General features: G+C 42.6%; 1 protein-coding gene across 6 annotated transcripts in view; it reads left to right on the top strand.

Moving 5' to 3' along the window:
* The window catches only part of ARHGEF4 (Rho guanine nucleotide exchange factor 4), a 250,732-nt gene that overhangs the window by 106,531 nt on the left and 122,510 nt on the right, over positions 1-21,691 (top strand). For 3 of the 6 annotated variants that reach the window (XM_089916941.1, XM_022590520.3, XM_089916942.1), the window contains exon 2: positions 1,869-5,480. The exons of the other annotated variants lie outside the window; for them this stretch is intronic. In XM_089916941.1, the coding sequence (XP_089773067.1) occupies positions 1,869-5,480 (3,612 nt within the window). The remainder of the gene's footprint in view (positions 1-1,868; positions 5,481-21,691) is intronic. 6 annotated transcript variants of the gene reach the window in all.

Raw genomic sequence — 21,691 nt, 5'->3', positions numbered from 1 at the left:
CAAGTGAAGTGTTTATTAAGAGGAAAAAGGGTACGTGTGGATAGACACACGGGCGGGCTCAGAGAGAAAGTCACGCCCTCGTGGTAGTTTGAATCAATTTTATGGGGCATTTCTTCCAGGTTTCCTTTGACCAGTCATCTTGCTTTGCCTGATACTAAGTCTGTATTTGGTACCAAACATCTCAGGGTCCTCCCATGAGTGTGGGCACATCTCTTAGCCAAGATGGATTCTAGCGAAGAGGCCTGTGGGAAGGTTGACATCACCTACTATGGGGTGGCGCCCCCTCCCTTTTTGACCCCCAAGGAGCCTTTCTGCACATGTGTAGTAGGGAAGGTCTCTTTGACTTTGAGAACGAGGAATATGTGGGGTTTTTTATCTCTTATCTGGGCAGGGTCCGGCCTCCTCTCTCGCTCCTGCTGTTGTGGAGTTTCTGTCCACAGGGAAGAAACTTCAGCTGTTCAGCCTGGGGCCCATCTATCTCCTGCCTCAAGATGAGGAGTGACTGGGGAGGGTCAGGGACTTCTTTGGGGAAAGGAAATAGGATTTTTACCATGGTGGTAGTTACATGGGTGTATACATTTGTCAAAACGCTCAGAACTGTACACTTTTTTTTTTTTTTTTTTGACTGCATCGGGTCTTAGTTGCAGCACGCGGGACCTCCGTTGAGGCATGTGGGATCATTTTCGTTGTGGTGCACGGGCTCTTCGTTGCAGCACGTGGGCTTCTCTCTAGTTGTGGCCTGTAGGTTTTCCCTCCTCTAGTTGTGGCATGCGGGCTCCAGAGCATGTGGGCACGCAGGCTCTTGAGTTGAGGTGCGCAAGCTCAGTAGTTGTGGCACGTGGGCTGTTGCCCTGCGGCATGTGGGATCTTAGTTCCCTGACCAGGAATCGAACCCATGTCCACTGCATTGTAAGGCAGATTCTTTACCACTGGACCACCAGGGAAGTCCCCAGATCTATACACTTTAAATGGATGCATATAAATGATATTATAACAAGTTGACTGAAAAATGTGTAATGAGAGAATGAAACTCTGCAAATACTTGCACAAGTTCTCTACTTTTCCTCCTGTTCTCAAAGCTGTCTTGGGCATTTATAACATCCCAAAATATGATTGCAATTTCAATAATTCTTGTGTGTGGGTTTTTTTTTTTCTTTCTTTTGGATGCAGCAAACCTAACTCAGAAAACACTTCTAAGTGTAAGAGCCTTGACTTTAATTGGTTACATAACAACAAACAGAACACAAAGCAAACATATACTCATTTGCTCTTTCTTGCTGAAAACATTAGGCACAGATATGCTTCTCACCATGACTCAGACAACAGTTCGTACTTAAACTGCACATGCTCAGTCCGCCTATTCTGATTTTTAATAGGGTTGCTTTAACTATGTGCTACACTTTCTCCCTACTGTTTGGGTTTGGCTCCATCTCTTCTTTTCTGTGCTAATAAAAGGTAGCTCTTGGGCTTCCCTGGTGGCGCAGTGGTTGAGAGTCCGCCTGCCAATGCAGGGGACGCAGGTTTGTGCACCGGTCCGGGAAGATCCCATGTGCCGCGGAGCGGCTGGGCCCGTGAGCCATGGCCGCTGAGCCTGTGCGTCCGGAGCCTGTGCTCCGCAGCGGGAGAAGCCACAACAGTGAGAGGCCCGCGTACTGCAAAAAAAAAAAGGTACCTCTTCATATTTACCACTCTCTTCCTACAGGCGGTGACTGTACAAGACCTCAGGGGGTCCTCTGGTTTTTCTCTTCACATGGGGAACAAATGAAACATTTCTGAACCTTCTTCCTTCTGACAAAGGCAGGTGCAGTGTACATGTGTGCAGATGTCCTCAGGCCTTGTCTGTGACTCCTCTCTTCTTGCCCTTCCAGACTCCAGAGCCAAGTGTACACCTGCCAGGTGAAGGTGAGATTGGAGACAAGGAGCTCCCCCCTCCTCCCACAGAACCAGAGGAACAGGGACGGAGCTGGGAAACAGACCACAGTGATTTTGAGACACTGTCCCACCAGAGTGAAAGTCAATCAGACACAAAAATTGACCCCTTTGAAAGTGCTTCCGACACAGAGCCCCTGCGTGGTGACCTCCTAGGGGGAATCTGCCTCACTCCAGATGGTACCTCTGAGGACAGAGAAGCACGTGGGGGATGCCTTGACACCCCAGCATCCAGAACCCTTCAGGAGCAGCATTCAAGTGGTGTCCCTGGGCTTGACCCAGAAGAGGAACTAGATCTGTACCTTGACTTCAAGGAAGAGTCCTGCAAAAGTGGGGTACGAGCCTTTGCTGCAGTTGCTGGAGAAGTGAGGGCCGTGCACCTTTGGGAGGACGTGGCCGGCCCGGAGCAAGCATCACTGCTGGCAGGGACTGCTGACCACACACAGGGCTGTGCACAGGGGCCCACGGGCAGCTGCGGCCTCCCGCCAGCGAAGGCGGTGACTGTACAAGACCTCAGGGGGTCCTCTGGTTTTTCTCTTCAGAAATCCAGGTCTGAGAGTTATCTGGGCATCCCAGTGGTCTGGCCCTTTCTTCTCTGGTGCTGTGAACAGGGCCGGAGCTGGCCAAATATCCACAACAGGGACAGGGGAACCCAGCTGCCTCTCACAGCCCCTCCGGGAGCCAGGACAGGGAAGGGAAGTACTCCGGGCCCCGCACTGAACACAGGCTTGCTCTGCTCCCAGCCCGGCTTTGATGCCACCTGCCAGCTTCCTTTAGGGACGTCATGCCTCCTACATGCCAAGCTTTGCCATAGCGCCCCAGAAAAGACCGATGACAAGGGCAAGGCATTCCCAAGGCACTGCTGTCAGCACACGACGACGCTGAACAGGGCCCATTCCATAGCAGAGTTTCCCTTAAGATGCTCTGAGGGTCCTCTAGGGCAGAACTTTGTGAAGCTTGGGAGCCATCTGAAGGAAGGGACAGAAGCAGAACGGGCTCCAAGAACACAACACCCTCTTTACCCTGTTCCCACCCAACTGTCTCATTTGCTTCCTGCTTCCCAAAGGAAGGCTCCTGGTTTGGAGGATCAGTGTGAACCCAGCGCTCTTAGCTGGAAAAGGGCCTCTCAGGACACGCCCTCTGAAAGCCTCTGGCTGGAAAACCAGTCCGGACAGGAGTCTAGGTCCCGCCCAGTCTCTTCATGCCTTACTTCAGAGTTGGTGAGCTGCAACGCAGAGGAAGTGCTGGTACCAGCCGAGGGCAAGTTGGGACACGGCCCAGAAAGCAGAACAGAGGAACCCCTGAGCGCTGGCCTGGCACCAAATGCTGAGGACGTGAGTGATAAACAGAAGCACCTTCAGGACATTTCTGTTGAGGCAGGAAACCAAACCAGTAATTACACATCAAAGTATATCCTCAGTGAGAAAAGAAAGCCACCTGATAGGGCCAAGTTCCCACATCATCCCAGCAATAGCAGGTCACAGGTGTGGAACAAAGACTGGGGGGTTTGCTCTGGAGTAAGCAATCACTCAGATGCTCCAGAGACCACCCTGAAATCAAGCACGACAGACACTTCAAAGGAAGCAGAAGACGTGATGGTTCCAGACCCCAACTTCACGAAAAATGCCTTGCAGGGTTTTTCAGGAGTCGCAGCAGTCACCGTGTCTCACTGCCCCTGTGGGGGTGAGGAGTGTGACCAGGGGCACGAGGGTGGTGCCACACCCTTGGCAGAGGGCCTCCAGCTAGAGCCCAAAGCAGACACGTCTTCTAAGGGCACGCTCGTCATTGTAGCTGTTGAGCAGAAAGGGCTGCAGTCCACCAGGAGGAAAGTGGGTCCTCTTCCAGAAACACAGTCCTGTGAGTTTCTGGAGGAAAGACCAGGGTCTCCCTGCAGTGCTGGAGCGACCCCATGTGTGGTTTCCCGGCCTGGGAAACCACAAACTTACCGCAATGAGTGTGAGCTGCCAGCAGCCCTCGGACTGCGAAGTGAAGACGAGGCTCTTCGGCAGGTGGCCCCGGCCGTAGAGCTTGGGACAGCTCTGATCCCCCAAGCGGCTTCGGAAGAGAGGCCCCCGGGCGGGGAAGAGACGTCTTCCCAAGGGCGCGCCGCAGGGGGCCTGCTGAGCACAGGGGCGCCTGCGGAAGAGAACCCGCCCGGGGCCAGCCAGAGCTCCGGGACCCGGGCGGCCAGGGAAGAAGCTACTGGGGCGCCCGGGGCCCAGGGCCCCGAGGACACGCTAGAAGTGCGCGCAGCAGAGGGCGGTGCGGACAAGCGGCCCGGCACCCAAGCCCCTGCCCGCACCCGTGCGCTCCGGCTGCCCGGACCGCCCCGCCGGCTCCGCCAGGCTTCTCGGGAGCCCGGGAGGCGGCTGGCGTTTCCCAAGGTGACCTCCTTACGGAAAGGCAAGCCCTCGGCCGCCGAGAGCCCGGGAGGGAGCCGCCCTGGGGGTTCTAACTGCCTAGAGGAGCTGTGCACGGACAGTCTGCCCCCGGTGGCCAGCGGGCAGAGCGCGTCGGGCCGGGTCGGGACTCCACGCTGCGCGCACGCCAGCGCCTCTCCCGAGATGGGCTTCCAGGACGCAGGCCGAGGGCTCGCAGGGCTGACGGAAGGGGGCCATGTGGAGACGCGTGGGGACCTCGGTAGCAGAAGACAGTCCTCAGAAAGCTGCGATGCCAAGAGACTCAAAACCCCAGAGAAAAGGCTCAGCGCGAGGTTGGCCTCAGCTCATAAGACCCTTGCAAATTTTTTTGAGTCAAGAGTTTTAGAAAAAGAGAACACTGGTGAATGTTTTCCAGGTTCTTTCAAGGACCAGAAGAAAAAGAGCAGGCTGCACCAGACCTCCTGGCGCACAGTTCTGAAAAGCAAAGATGCTGAAGGCTCCAAAAGGCCCTCCTTAGTGAGTCTGGTTCCAGGACCGGAGATCTTGAATCCCCCCAGACCTTCCCCACTAGGCACCAGTAGCCACCGCGAGGAACAGGCAGAGAACAAAGAGAGCTGCTACGTTTTTAGAGATCACTGGACACTCCCACATTCCCCCACACCTTTGTCATCCAGCAGTTTGGTCTCTTCAGATAACAGGAGAAAAAGTGAACCAACTATCAAATGTACAAGCACTCAGGAAAGTGGTAAATACCTACCTTCAGGTAACTTTCCTGAAAAGTCTTGGCCTTTGTCACCCACCAGTCCTGGGAGGCAGCAGGCTGGGATCAGCCACACCCTTCCCTCCAGCTCCACCTGTTGCCTGGTATATGGAAGCCAAGGTGTGCCCTGTAAGCCCCTGAGCCCCAAGCCCCAGAGCCCCAGGCCTGGTGCCCAGCGGGTGGATTTCCACTACCCTGGCAGGGGCAGGGCCATCTCAGCGGTTTCTCTTGGAAGCTCCAGCCATGTGGATAGCAGCTCAGAGGCCCCTGGAAGCCCCAAGGCCTGGACAAGCCTCCTACTTTCTCTGCAGGCACTAGACCAGGGTGAGAAGGAAGAGAGCAGGAAAAGAGGCCAGCATCCCTGTGGCCTGAGCACAGCACCCTCGCTTAAGGACCTTCTTGGGAGTGAGGTGAGTTATCTGTGCCTCACACCAACCTGTTTATTTACCTTCTAAGGCACGAGAAGGAGGGGACCACACATGACATTTCCCTAAGTGAGGGGAGAGGAGGGAAAGGAAGGCCAGTCTGCCTTCCATGGAGACCGTCCCACTAACACACATGAATGCCCCACCTGAATCAACCCAGCCGGACCAGTTTCTTGGAATTTGCCAAACAAGTGGGAATTGGCATTTCATTGTAATTTTGTGTGGTCTCTTTTTTCCCTGTGTAATTCAAGCTACCTGAATTCCCGTTTCTATCAACTGCCTGTTCATAGTCTTTGGCCATTTTGTATCGGGTGATTGAGGCAGGCTTTCTTATGTCAACCTTCATCCTTCCCCGCTCTGAAATTTGAAAAAGAAATTTCCCCACGTTGTTTTCTAGTATATTTATGGGTTTATTTTTTAAATCTAAACCTGATCCAGTTGAATTTGTTTCAGTGTAAGGAGAGAGATTATTGGTGCTTCTGAAATTCCTGGTAAAAGAAAAGGGTCTCTCCCCCAAAGCAAACGCATCCACCGACGACAGGGAACAGGCTGGTGGGTCAGGCACAAGAAAGGGTATACCAGCTTGGGATTTCTCACGAGTCAGGCTGCCCTCGGAAGGAGGTAGCTTTGGGGAAATTCCGGAAAGAGTAGTCTTGGGACTGTGGAAGCAAACCTCCCTTTTCCCTGTCCACTCCTGAAACCATGTGCCCTCTCCCCTTTGCTTCTTTAGACAAATAGGTGTAGTGTCTCCCACGTGCCCAGCGCTGTGCTGGTGTGGAAGAGCCTCAGGTTCAGCGTTAGCCTCCGAGCAGGGCTAAGTGCAGGCACCCTGCACGCTGCCTCCCGGGTCCTGGCGAGGCCCCACCTTTGGCGAGCTGGCCACTCTGCCTGCGGCAGGTGTCAGCCACCCAGCTGTGCCGAGGGTCTCCCTCTCCCCTGAGCTCTCTAGCCTTCCTACGGGTTCTGATGTACACGCATATGAGGCCTTCTCTCTCGTAAGATTCGAAAGAGAAAGAGGAATAGGAACAAACGTTTATCCAGCGCTAGCTTCGTGCCTGGTCCTTTCCTGGCCCCTTTTCAATCAGCTCACTGCTTGCTAAACACAGCAGGCTGTCCGGGTGTTTGCTGAAGCCCCCGTACCTGCTCCTCCCATAGACGACACCTCCTGAGCACAGGGACAACCTGTGGGCTGCAACCAACAGGCGTGGGGCACTCACTCCGGCCTCCAGGCCCTGTGTGGGCTGCTTAGGAGGAAGCGAGCTGGGAGAGGTGGGAGTTCACAGGGTGTGTTCCCAGCACGCTGGAATTAGGCATTAGACATTCAAAGGTGATCACTACCGGCTGAAATTACGTCACTTTATTCAACATATGTCCTCATCGGTAAAGAGTTAAACATTAACTTTCAAGCATTTTTTTCCTTGTTGTGTTACTTATTTTTTTTAATTATTATTAGTAAAGTTAAAAACAAAGTCAATGCAGATGTAGAAGAGAAAAGGTAACAAAACCTCCCAATCCCATTCCACAGAAGGAAATAACGTCAGCAGTCTATGTGTGATCTGCATTATCACCACACATACACAGGATTGTAAGGGGGAGATTTGGGAAGAGAGGGTTACACGGTGGGATCATACCCACATATTACTCTGTAACTATCTTGTTTACTTTAATAATACAGCATGGGCTTCCCTGGTGGCACAGTGGTTGAGAATCTGCCTGCCAATGCAGGGGACATGGGTTCGAGCCCTGGTCTGGGAAGATCCCACATGCCGCGGAGCAACTAGCCCCGTGAGCCACAATTACTGAGCTTGCGTGTCTGAAGCCTGTGCTCCGCAACAAGAGAGGCCGTGATAGTGAGAGGCCCGTGCACCGCGATGAAGAGTTGCCCCCACTCGCCGCAACTGGAGAAAGCCCTCGCACAGAAACGAGGACCCAATGCAGCCATGAATGAATAAATAAATAAATAAAATTAAAAATAATAATACAGCAAATACAGTCCTCCAGGGGCTTTATATACATTGTTCCCTAGTTGAAAGTCACATGCTATTTCATAGTATGGCTATATAGTATTTTAGTTAACTAATTTTTTATTGATTAACATTGAGGTAATTTCTAGTTTGGGGCCATTGTAAGTAATGCTGCAACACATCCTTGATCAGATGTCTGGAGGTATTGATGCTTTTATTTCTGAAGGATATAAAAGAGGGATTGCACAATCAAAGGGTACATGTGTTTTTTGTTTTTTTAATTAATTAATTAATTTATGGCTGCGTTGGGTCTTTGTTGCTGCGCACAGGTTTTCCCTAGTTGCGGAGAGAGCAGGCTACTCTTCGTTGCAGTGCATGGGCTTCTCATTGCGGTGGCTTCTCTTGTTGTGGTGCACGGGCTTCAGTAGTTGTGGCACACGGGCTCAGTAGTTGTGGCTCACGGGCTCTAGAGCACAGGCTCAGTAGTTGTGGTGCACAGGCTTAGTTGCTCTGCAGCATGTGAGATCTCCCCGGACGAGAGATTGAACCCATGTCCCCTGCATTGGCAGGCGGATACCCGTGTCCCCTGCATTGGCAGGCGGATTCTTAACCACTGCGCCACCAGGGAAGTCCCAAAGAGTACATGTGTTTTTAATTTGAATAGATTTCAGGTTACTTTCTGAAATGATTGTGACCATTAACAGATAGCAGGATACAAGAGTGCCCACTTCCTGACATTTCTCCAACTTAGCTGCTCATTGCTCCTTTTAATTTTTGATTATCTGAAATACATAGAGAACTTGATTGAAAAATAAAGACATTATAGTGTTAGTTCACTCAGAGTAAAAGCAAGTAGTAGAAAAAGATTATTAGGACCTAAATAATATAATCATAAAACTGACTTAACAGTGCTATACATACAAATGTATATGTGTATATATGTACACAGTGGAAAACAACATTCCCTTGAGATTGTCCCTGTGTTCAGGAGGTGTTGTCTACGGGAGGAGCAGGTGCAGAGGGTTTCAGCAAACACCTGGACAGCCTGCTGTGTTTAGCAAGCAGTGAGGTGATTGTAAACTGCCCAGGAAAGGGTCAGGCATGAAGCAGGTACTGGATCAATGTTCATTCCTATTCCTCTTTCTATTTCAAATCTCACAGGAGGAGTGAGAAGGCCTCTTATACTTGTGCATCAGAACATGTACAAAGGAAAGAGAGCGGCAGATACATGAACACAGGAAGGGAAGGTGGGGAAAGCTCTGAAACGTTTGCTCTAGCTGAAGCCCTGGGCAGTAATGGACAGAAACTGAACTTAGAGCTAGGGCTGAGCCTCCATCTAGTGGCTGCTCCTGGGAGAGCAGGCTATGATTGCAGGAGCAATTTGCAAGGAATTCAGCAGTGTTCCCATTTCTTCCTTCCACAATGCTCTTGAGAAGCAAGAGTTCTTTTATTCCAAAACAACCATTCGTAACATTTTGTTAAATTTACTTCCAGATTTCACTCTATAAACAAATTTTATGTACTTAACATGGTTATGATCATGCCATCTAAAGAGGCTTTAATTTTCCAAGATTTCACATCCTGCACTTTGTTTCTTTAAAGCTCTTTTAAGTTGAGAAATACAGAATCATACAGAAAAGCATAGTACACAAATGTGTAGATAATATATTTCTGTGACAGAAACTCTGAGTAACCTCCACCTGAGTCAAGAAACACCACACTACTACCCTTCCTGCTCCGAGAATCCTTCCTCCTAACTGGCCCTAGCCTCTGTGCCAACTTCTATGATATTCACTTCCTTGCCTTCATTATAATTTTACTGCTTAACTTGCACCCCCAAACGATGCAGTTTACTTTTGCCTGTTTTTGAACTTTACATAAATACAACCATATGTATTCCTTTAAACCTTACCCATTCTGTTTGCTCTGATTATGTTAAGACTCATCCTTGTGGTGTGCACCTAAAGTTCTTTTATTTTCATCATTATGTACAATGACTTCAAATCAGCATACCACAATGTGTGTATCAGTCAGCTGTTGCTGCTAGGACAGTTCGTGCCCAGGTGCCTACTGCACGTGGACATGCATTTCTGTTGGGTGCACCTCCTAGGAGTGAAATGGCTGGGTCACTGGGGCATGCATATCTTCAGCTTTACTACACACTGCCAAATATTATTCCAAAGGGATTGTGCCAGTTTACACTCCCTCTGTAAGAGTTTCCTTTGCCCCATATTCTCATTAACGTTTGCTTGATGTTGTCAAGCAATTTTAGCCATTCTGCTTGGTGGGTAGAGGTGGTCCTAATTTGCATTTCCCCAATGTCTAAAGAGGCTAAGCACCCTTTAAATGCTTTTTGACAATTTGGATATTCTCTTTGGGGCTGTGTCTGACCTAATCTCTTGTCCATTTGTCAATGAGGTTGTCTTTTTCTTACTGACTGTACGTATTCTGGATACAATTGCATTGTTGGTTAATGTGCCACCGATATCATTTCCCACTCCATGGCTTGTCTTTTTCTTTCTTTGGTGGTATCTCTTGCTGAACAGAAGTTCTTAATTTTAATGTTTTCAAGTGTATCCATCTACTCTCTACCCCCAGGTCATGACTAGAATCCCCTAAATTACCTTTTTTAAAGCTTTCATGGACTTGTTTTTTACATTTAGGTCTCTGAGATGTCTAAAACTGAACTTTGTGTTCCATTGGTCTGTCTCTCCATCCCTGTGCCATTTCAGAGTCTTCATCACTGTAGCTGTATGTACTGTTGCCGTCCAGGTGACCACATCCTCTCGCCTTGTTCTTTTTCAATTTGATAGATATTTATTGAACACCAGCTGTGGGCCAGGCAATATTCTAGGCACTAGCATTGAAGAATCTATAAAGCTCTCTGTCCTCAAGAGAAGGGCAGGTGTGGTGAGAGTAAATAAATAGTTGGGCAAATAAGATTATTTCAGATATTGAAAGGAGTACAAAAAATGAAATGTAATTAAGAAATTGAAAAGGTTAATGAGATGGGGGCTCCCTTGACTTAGAAGTGTGGAGTCTAACATTAGAGCCTCTCAGATGGCCCTCTCAAGTCCAGCCCAACTTAGTGTCCTGGAAGAATTCCCTCACCTACAGACAGCCATATCATTTAGCCCTCCACAATGTTGGCTTACACTGGGGAGATCATAGCATACTTGTGTGTGTTTGTATGATGGAGAACAGGAGGAAGCAGTCCTCGGGTGTAAAAGGTGCTGTTTACAGAAGAAATGTAGAGATTTCTTCCCTTTTCAATTTCAGGTGCAGGGGCAAAGAACTTATGATTCCAGGAAAAGCAATTTCTAGCATCTTATTGGTAATCTCACTTGTACATAGATTGGTTTGCACTCCTGGCTAAGGGGGCTTAGAAGGAAACCAAGATCAAGGGGAAGCAAGAAGAGGAATAGCTGTGGGAGGGTGAGAGGAACAGGGGAACCTAGAAATTTAGAACACCTGTGCATGTTTTGTTCCCCACTCTGTTACTTACTAACTCTGAACCTTGGAATAAGACCACATCAGGACTCAGTTTCCTTAAATGTAAGGATGGGACTAGGTGATCTCTTAGGTCTCTGCTAGGTATAGCATCAACTTTATGAATGAATGCTGGGTAGTTTTCCTGACCTTCACCTGTACTCTTCTCTGACTGGGGTAGCAAGGATCCAAGGTGCTGTTTCTACTTAGAGATTTTAAATGAGGGTGGCAGGAGTACATTGTGAACATTTTCCAACCTTGAAAAATCTTTTGTATTCTAAAATTTATATGGAGAGGAACAGTCCCTAGAATAACTAAAACGATTTTGAAAAAACATAATAAAGTGAGAGGAATCTGCCTACTCAGTATTAGTTAAGGCTACTCTATAAAGTACTCAAGATATTGTGGTATTGGGGGAGGGATAGACACATAGATCACTAGAAAAGAGTAGAGAACCCCAAAACAGACCAACACAAATATACTCAACTGGTTTCTAGGTGAAACAACAATTCAATGGAAGAACAATAGTCTTTTCAACAAACAGTGCTAAGGCATTTGGACATCCATGGGAAAAACAAACTCAACCTAAACGTCACACATTATTCAAAAACAACTCAAAATTAATTAATCACACATTCCAATGTAAAACATAACACTATATAGTTTTTAGAACAGGGGAAAATCTTTGGGTCTAGAAGATAGTAAAGAGTACATCCATAATGGAAAAAAATGATAAATTGGACTACATTAAAATCAAAAATCTTTTGCTCTGCAAAGACTCTGGTAGGAGGATGAAAAGATAAGCTACACATTGGGGGGACTTTATTTGCCAACCACATATCCAACAAAGGAGTAGTTCTAGAATGTAAAAGAACTCTCAAAACTCAACAGTAAAAATACAAACAGTCCAACTAGAAAACAGACAAAAGACATTTCATCAAAGAGGATATACAGATGGCAAATGTGCACATCAAAAGACTATTGACATCGTTAACCATCAAAGAAATGCAAATTTAAAACACAATCAGAATGATTAAAATAAAAATATATCAGAATTCCAAATACTGGTAAGGATGTGAAGAAACAGTATCTTGCACATTTCTGGTAGGAATGTGAAACAGTACAGTTACTCTGGAGAAAGGTCTGGTAGTTTATTATGAAGCTACACCTGGGTTTATCATATGACCCAGCAACTGCACACTCTTGCGTTTGTCTCAGGGAAATGAAACTTAATTTACACATAAACCTTTATAAACATTTATAAACATAAATGTTCATAGCAGCTTTGTTCATAATAGCCCTAAACTGGAAACAACCCAGATATCCTTCTATGGGTGGATGGTTAACAAAGTGTGGTACATCCATATCATGGAATAGTATTATAATATAGTATAATAGTAGTATTCCGTGGTATGAATAATAGTGAACTATTGATTCATGCAACAATTTCAATGGATCTCCAGGGAATTACAATGAGCAGGAAAAAAGACAATACCAAAAGGTTATATATTATAGAAACTCATCCATATAACATTCTTAAAGTGAAAAAAATAAAGAGATGACGAATGTATTACTCATTGCCAGAGGTTAGAGAAGAGCCAAGTGGGTGAGGTTATAAAAGGATCCTGAAGTGATGACACTGTTCTGTATCTTGACTGTGGTGGTGGATACTTGAACCTACATGTGTGATAAAACTGCATAGAACTAAATATACCACACACACACAGGCACACACACACACACACACAGGCACACACACAAATAACTGTGAAGGAAACAGGGAAATCTAAGTAAGGTCTGTCAGTTGTATCAGTGTTTCATCCTGGTTGTGATATTGAAGTGTAACATTGTGAGAATCTGAGTACAAAGTACACAGGATCTCTCTGTAGTATTTTTTACATCTGCATGAGTATCTACAATTATATCAAACTTAAAAGTTTAATTAGAGAAAAACATTTATATCATTAGTTTAATAGCTGCGTGGTATTCATTTATATGTAGGCATCATAATTGCTAACCAATTTTCTACTGTTTTGAACAGTTAGGTTGTTTACAACTTTTTAAATAATGCCACATTGAACATCCTTGTAAATAAGCTTTGGGGAATGCTTTGTTCTCCCTGTTTTTGAGGGTAGGGTTTTTTGCCTTTTACTTTTAAAAAGTTATCAAAATTATGCATGCGCATAGTTATAAAATGGTGCTAAGATAGTGCTTCTTAGAGTTTAAAGTGCATCTAGATCACCTGGGCTCTGTTGGGATATGGGTTCTGACTAGGTGTATGGGCGAGACCCGAAGACGCAGTTCTAACCAGCTTCCATGTGATGTGACACTGCTGATCTCCCCCACCCCCAACTCGGAATAATGAAGGGTTAGAAGACTTCCTTTGAAAACAAGATAGCCACTTGGCTCGTCCCTCCCCCACCTAGAGACAATCAAGTTAGGTTTTAATAATAATTTTAAACTGCTGTTTTGATTTATTATTTAAGATGTTATCTATTAACCTCCAGTCATGGTAGTCATGAAGAATCAGCATCTCGAATTCCGTCCCCTCTGCATTCCTATCCTCCTAATATCTTTCCCACTTTATGGCTAAATCAGCAGCAAGTGTTTATATCATTGTGGGCGTGTAAATATTATTCAATGTAAAGCCAAGTAGTGGACTATAGTGACACTTCTTTTGTTTTTTTTCTGGAGTTAATAATGGTTGCATTTTTCAAATGTGTGATTTTCTGTAAGTCTGTCCTTAAACTTAACTCTCTCTCAGATCACCTATAACCCATTTTCCAAATGTTCAAACATGTCAGTATTCTATCAAGTCTCTCCTTTCTCCTAGAGGCCTTCCTCCTGAAACCCTCTGACCTACTGCTGTAATTCCGATGACTTGTTCTCCAGGAATTCTGCATAACTTTCTTCTCTGATTTCCTGTTTCTTGGATCCTGTGTCTACCTTTACTCCTATATTGTGCTCAAAAATATCTCCCTGTAGCTTCCTAAGAAAAAGTACATAGGAGGTATAGATGTAGAGTTTTTCGCATGTCTGAAAAAAAAATCTTTTTTTTTAACTTTTATACTTGGTGGATAGTTGGGCTTTGTGTAGAACTCCCAGTTGCAATTACTCTTCAAAAACCTGAAGGCATTGCTTCACTGTGCTCTAGTATCAAATGCTGCTGGTGAGAAGCTTCATGATGTTGTTCCCAGCCATCTGTGTATGGCCTGGGTTTTTTTTTTTTAATTTAGAAGCTTTTAGGGGTTTCTCTTTTATCCCTATTGTTTTAAAATATCTTATTGATAATCCCGGATGTGAGTTTCTTTTTATTCACTGTACCCATTCAGTCAAGATACTCAACTTTTACTACTGGGAAAAATATGTATTATTTACTTGATAATTTCCTTTCCTCCTTTCCCCCTGGAATTCCTGTTAGAGGTTGTAACTCCTTGACAAGGCTCTAATATTCTTCCCATTTCCACATTCCCTCTCATCATCTTTTATTTATTTATTTTTTTTGGAAAGATTTTCTCAAGTTTATTTCCAACCCTCCTATTGAATTTTTCCATTGTTCATTGTTCTCTAATTTTATTTTGTAATAAAAAAGGCTTTTTTCTGATTATATTAATTATCCATTCTCATTAAAAGGATTCCAACAATACATAAAAATATAGAGAACGTAAAAAATTCCCTGTAGGTTAATATTCAGAATATACAAACAGCTCATACAACTCAAAACCAAAGAAACAAACAACCCAATCAAAAAATGGGCAGAAGATATAAATAGACATTTCTCCAAAGAAGATATACAGATGGCCAAGAGGCACATGAAAGGATGTTCAGCATTGCTAATTATTAGAGAAATGCAGATCAAAACCACAATGAGGTATCACTTCACACCCGTGTATACTCATATGCTATTGGTGGGAATGTAAATTGGTACAGCCACTATGGAAAACAGTATGGCTGGCTGTTCCTTCAAAAATTAAAAATAGAGTTGCCATGTGATCCAGCAATCCCACTCCTGGACATATATCCAAAGAAAACTCTAATTCAAGAAGATACATGCACCCCAGTGTTCAGAGCAGCACTATTTACAATAGCCAAGACATGGAAACAACCCAAGTGCCCATCAACAGACGATTGGTTTAAAAAGATACTGTATAGATATACAACAGAATATTACTCAGCCATAAGAAAGAATGAAATATTGCCATTTGCAGCAACATGGATGGACCTAGAGAATATCACACTAAGTGAAGTAAGTCAGATAGAGAAAGGCAAGTACTATATGATATCACTTATATGTGGAATCTAAAAATAATACAAATGAATCTATATACAAAACAGAAACAGACTCACAGACGTAGAAAACAAATTTATGGTTACCAAAGGGGAAAGGGAGTCAGGGGGAGGGATAAATTAGGAGTATGGGATTACCAGATACAGACTACTATGCATAAAATAGATAAACAACAAGGATTTACTGTATAGCACAAGGAACTATATTCAACATCCTGTAATAACCTATAATGGAAAATAATCTGAAAAAATATATGTATCTATAACTGAATCACTTTGCCGTACACCTGAAACTAACACAATATTGTAAATTAACTACACTTCAATAATAATTTTTTTTAAAGCCCTGTAGTCGTATGCCTTTGTGGTAGTCAACCTAACATTTAGGTGACCATCATTTTATTCTTCCTTTCATACAAACACACTGTAGCAAAGCCACACATATGATTTGATATAAACAGGCTCTCATTTGTGTTGTTTTATCACAGATGCTCTTCCTGCCCTCCTCCCACCTCACTGTCACCGCACAGTGGCTTCCATTAGCATGTGCCTACCACCTAGTGAATGGCGTCTAGATTTTCCCTGTAGTCTTATAATCATAAACAGATGCGTATACACGTGTACATGCATACACGCCTATACTAACACCACAGACGCCCTTTCTGTGTCTTATACTAACTGCCTGACAACATTCACATTCATGAATGTGAATATCTCCACAGTACTTGTATTTCTAAGTAATAGCTGCATAATATTCCATGGTGTAAGTGTATCAAAATTTGCTCATTTCACCTGTAGATAGCTACACACTTTTCTTCCAGTTCCTGGCAGCTACAGATATTAACTTAGTAAACCCCATTTTATATATAACCCTAGAGATTGGTGTATTTTAGTGAGTACAGCCTCAGGAATGGCATTGCCAACGATTATAAGAATTTTAATAGGTTCCAGATTGCCTTCCAGAAAGGCCATACTAATTCTTATTTCCAGTAGCTTTTTATATTTCTCCTCATCTCCATCAGTAATGAACATTATAATCTTATAATTCTTGGTTTTGGTTTGATATTGCTGCTTATGTTTTAAATTCTTATTTTGATTCAATTTTTTTAGCACATATTTATTTACCTAGAGTTGCTTTTCCTTATTCCCTCTTATTCTTTTTTAAGCTTTTATTTTAAAATAATTATAGAGTCACAGGAAGTTGAAAATTAATACAGAGAAGTCCAGTGTACCCTTTACCCAGTTCCCCAAAGGTAACATCTTACATAACTACAGAACAACATCAAAGCCAGGAACTGACATTGGAAGAACGTGTGTGTGTGTGCTTCTATGCCATTTTATCACATATGTAGATTCATGTGACAACCACCACCAGCCAGATACATACTATTCCACCAGCCTCATGCTACTACCCTCTGCAGTCAAAACTTCCTTCCCCTCCCCTAACCAATTTCAACCACTAATCTGATCTCCATCTCTATGATTTTGTCATTTCAAAAATGTTACCTTTTGAGATTTGCTTTTTTCACTCAGCATAAATCCAGTGATTTTCATTGAGTTGTTGTGTGTATCCATTCCTTTTTATTGCTGAGTACCATTCCATGGAATGGCTTTACCATATTTCCCTTAACCAATTACCTGTTGAAGGACATTTGGGTCATTTCCAGTTTGGGGCTATCACAAATAAAGCTCCAGTAAAGATTTTTGAACAGGTTTTTTGGTGGACAAAGGTTTTCATTCCTCTGGGGTAAATGTCCCATCAGTGTGACTGCTGAGTTGTATGGTAAGTATATGTTTAGTTTTTTAAGAAAGTGCCAATATTTTTCCAGAGTGGCTGTACCATTTTACATCCCCACCATCAATATATGAGAGATCTGGTTTTCTGCATCCTTGCCAACATTTGAAATTTTAGATGTATTTCATTTTAACTGTGCTAATAAGCATGTCATGATCTCACGATTCTGACATACATTCCATGAGGGCTAGTGATGTTGAACATTTTTCACGTACTTATTCACTGTCTTAGCTCGGGCTGCTATAACAAAATACCACAGACTCCAGCTTAAAAAACAACAGAAATTTATTTCTCACACTTCTGGAGGCCAGGAAGTCCAAGATCGAGGTATTAGCAGATTCAGTGTCTGGTGAGAACTCTCTTCCTAGACAGCCTCTTCACTGTAATGTCACATGGCAGGAGAGGGAAGGGAGCTCTCTGGGGCCTCTTTATTAGGGCACTAATCTCATTCAAGAGGGCTCTACCCTCATGGCCTAATTACCTCCAAAGGCCCCGTATCCTTTATACCATCAACTTAGGGAGTTAGGATTTCAATATGTGAATTTGGGGGGACACAAATATTCAGCCTATAGCATTTGCCATACCCATATATCTTCCTCAGTGAAATGTCTTTTCATGTTTATGCTCATTCTCTAATTGAATTGTTGATTTTTACAGTGGAGTTTTGAGAGTTCTTTTTTATGAGATATATATAGGACATATAACATTGTGTAAGTTTAAGGTGTACAACATGTTGATTTGATAGAATTATATTGTATATTATATATTGCATCTTATATTGCAATATGATTACCACTGTTAGCTAGCATCTCTATCATGTCACATAATTTTCATTTCTTTTTTGTTGTGATAACATTTAAGATCTAATCCCTTAGCAACTTTGCAATTTATAATACGGTATTGTTGACTATAATCACTATGCTGTGCATTAGATCTCTAGGACTTGTTCATCTTCTAGTTGCAAGTTTGTACCCTTAAACAAAATCTCCAAAATTACCTGCCCCCTAGCCCCTGGTAACCACCATTCTACTCTCTGATTCTACAAGTTCAGCTTTTTTAGATTCCACATGTGACTGATACCATACAGTGTTTGTCTTTCTCTGTCTCACTTATCTCACTTACCCTAATGCCCTCGAGGTCCATCCATGTTGTCGGAAATGGCAGGATGTCCTTCTTTGTCATGGCTGAAATATATACATCTTCTTTATCCATTCATTCATTGATGGACACTTAAGTTGTTTCCATATCTTGGCTATTATGAATAATGCTGTCAAACATGGGAGTGCAGATATCTCTTTGATATCCTATTTCCATACCCTTTGGCTATATACCCAGAAGTGGGATTGCTGAATCATATGGTAGTTCTACTTTTAATTTTTTGAGCAACCTCTATATTATTTTTCATAGTAGCTGAACCAATTTACATTCCCACCAATAGTGCACAAGGGTTCCCTTTTCTTCATATCCTTACCAACACTTGTTATCTCTTATCTTCTTGATGATAGCTACTCTGATTGGTGTGAGGTTATATCTCACTGTGGTTTGATTTTCATTTCCCTGATGATTAGTGATGTTGAGCATCTTTCCATGTACCTGTTGTCCACTTGTATGTCTTCTTTGGAAGAAATATCTGTTCAGCTCCTCTGCTTATTTTTCAATCAAATTGTTTGGTTCTTTGGTTACTGAGTTGTGTGAATTCTTTACATATTTTTGATAGTAACTCCTTATCCAATATATGGTCTGCAAATATTTTCTACTCTTTTGTAAGTTGCCTTTTCATTTAGTTGATTGGGTTTTTTGTTTGTTTTTGCTGTGCAAAATCTTTTCAGGGCTTCTCTGGTGGCGCAGTGGTTGAGAGTCCGCCTGCCGATGTAGGGGACACGGGTTCGTGCCCCAGTCCAGGAAGATTCCCACATGCCGTGGAGTGGCTAGGCCCGTGAGCCATGGCCGCTGAGCCTGTGCGTCCGGAGCCTGTGCTCCGCAACGGGAGAGGCCACAACAGTGAGAGGCCCACGTACCGCAAAAAAAAAAAAAAAAAAAAAAAGGCTTTTCAATTTGATGTAGCCCAGTTGCTGACTTTTGCTTTTGTTGCTTATATTTTTGGTGTCATATCCCAAAATCATTACCAAGACCAATGTCAAGGAGCTTCTTTTTTGTTTTCTAAAAGTTTTACTGTATTCAGACTCATGTATTTTTGTTTTTTGGGTTTTTTTTTTCCCTCACAGTTCTGGAGTCTGGGAAATCTAAGATCAAAGTGCCAGCCCATTCAGTTTTTAGCGAGGGCTCTCTTCCTGGTTTGCAGGCAGTCACGTTTCCAGTCTTATGTTTATGTGTTTAATCCATTTCAAGTTAATTTTGTGAGTAGTGTAAGATGGGGTCCAATTTCATTTTTCTGCATGTGGTTATTTAGTTTTCTAGATAGATATCCTTTGTTGAAGTGTATCAGGGTAATTCTGGCCTTGTAAAATGAATTTGTAAGTATTCTCCCTTCTTCGATTTTTTGGAAAGTTTAAGAAGAATTGGCATTAATTCTTATTTAAATGTTTGGTAGAATTCTCCTTTGAGACCAACTGGTTGTGAGCTCTTTTGTGTTGGGAAATATATGATTTGTTCTGTTTAGATTTTCTATTCCTTCATGATTCAGTCTTGGTAGGTTGTATGATTCTAGGAATTTACCCATTTTCTTTAGGTTATTCAATTTGGTTACATATAACTGTCAATAGTAGTCTCTGATGATCCTTTGTATTTGTGTGGTATCACCTGTAATGTCAACTCTTTTCATTTCTGATTTTATTTATTTGAGTCTTTGCTCTTCTTTTCCTAGTTAGTCTAGCTAAAGGTTTGTCAATTTTGTTTATCTTTTCTAAAAAATAACTTAGTTTCGTGACCTTTTCTATTGTTTTTCTGGTCTCCATTTCATTTATTTATGTTCTGATCTTTGTTATTTACTTCCTTCTGATAATTTGGGCTCAGTTTGTTGTTGTTCTTTTTCTGGTTCCTTGAGGTATAAAGTTATGTTGTTTATTTGAGATCTTTTTTCTTATTGTAGGTATTTATCACTGTAAATTTCCCTCTAAGAACTGCTTTTGCTGCATCCCCTAGGTTTTGGTGTATTGTGTTCCATTTTCATTTCTTTCAAGATATTTTTATTTCAATTTTTATTTCTTCTTTGACCCATTGGTTGTTCAGGACTGTGTTGTTTAATTTCCACATACTGATATGTTTTAATTTTCCAGTTTTCCTTCTGTCATTGATTTCTAGTCAAACTATTGTCTAGAAAGGTATCTTGTAATATTTCAATCTTCTTAAATTTCCTAAGACTTTTTTTGTGACTTATCATATGATCTATCCTGGAGAATGTTCTGTGTGTGCTTGAGAGCAATGTGTATTCTGCTGCCATTGGATGGAATGTTATGAATGTGTTTGTTTGATCCATTTGGTCTAAAGTATAGTTCAAGTCCAAAATTTTCCTATTGATTTTATCTTTTCTAAAAAGATAAACACTGGAGTCTCCTATCCTACTACTGTATTATTTTCTACTTCTCCCTTCAGATATGTTACTTATCGCCTTAGTATATTTAGCTACTCCAGTGTTGGGTGCTTTATACTTATGACTGTTATATCTTCTTCATGAATTGACCCCTTTACCATTATAATATGACCTTCTTTATCGCTTATTACAATTTTTAGCTTAAAGTTTATTTTGTCTGATATAAGTATAGCTACCCTGCTCTCTTTTGATTTCCACATGCATGGAATATCTTTTTTCATCCCTTCTCTTTGAGCCTATGTGACCGTAAATCTGATTGAGTCTCTTGTAAGCAGCATATATTTCTTTCTTTTTTAATCCATTCAACCACTCTATGCCTTCTGATTAGAGAATTTAATCTATTTACATTTAGAGTATTTACTGATAGGAAAGGACTTATTAATCCGATTTTGTTAATTGCTTCCTGGCTGTTTTGTAGTTCCTTTGTTCCTTCCTCTCTTTCTGCCTTCCTTTGTGAATGGATGATTTTTAATAATGGTATGCTTTGATTCCCTTCTCTTTATCTTTTTTGCATCTACTATAGGTTTTTGCTCTGAGGTTAACATGAGGCTTACATAAAACATCTTATAGGTAAAACATTCTCTTCTATGCTGATAACAACTTCAATCATATACAAAAACTCTATGATTTTATTCACTCCCCCTTTATGTTTTTGATGTCATAATTTACTTATTTTTATATTGTATTTTTATTAACAAATTATTGTAACTTTAATTAATTTTAATACTCTTGTCCTTTAACTTTTAGACTGGATTTAAATGGTTAATACACCACAATATTACAGTATTAGAGTGTTCTGAATTTGACTATATCTTTAACATTACCAGTTAAAGTGTACCAGTGTGTTGTACATTTTCATATGTTTTCATGTTACTAATTAGCATCCTTTCATTTCAGCTTGTGGAATTCCTTTCTACATCTCTTATAAGGCAGGTCTAGTGACGATCAATTCCCTCAGCTTTTGTTTTTTGTGGGAAAGTCTTTATCTCTCCTTCATTTCTGAAGGATGACTTTGCCAGGTAGAGTATTCTTGCTTGGCAGTTTCTTACTTTCAACACTTTGAATATATCATCCCACACTCTTCTGGCCTATAAAGTTTCTGCTGAGAAAT

The sequence above is a fragment of the Delphinapterus leucas genome, chromosome 8 (genome assembly GCF_059928025.1).
Source record: "Delphinapterus leucas isolate spDelLeu-1000000601 "Yukka" chromosome 8, BTC_Dleu_Yukka2, whole genome shotgun sequence".
Lineage (NCBI taxonomy): Eukaryota > Metazoa > Chordata > Mammalia > Artiodactyla > Monodontidae > Delphinapterus > Delphinapterus leucas.
Note: the sequence above shows the minus strand (reverse complement) of the source record. Positions and strands in the feature narration are given on the sequence as shown.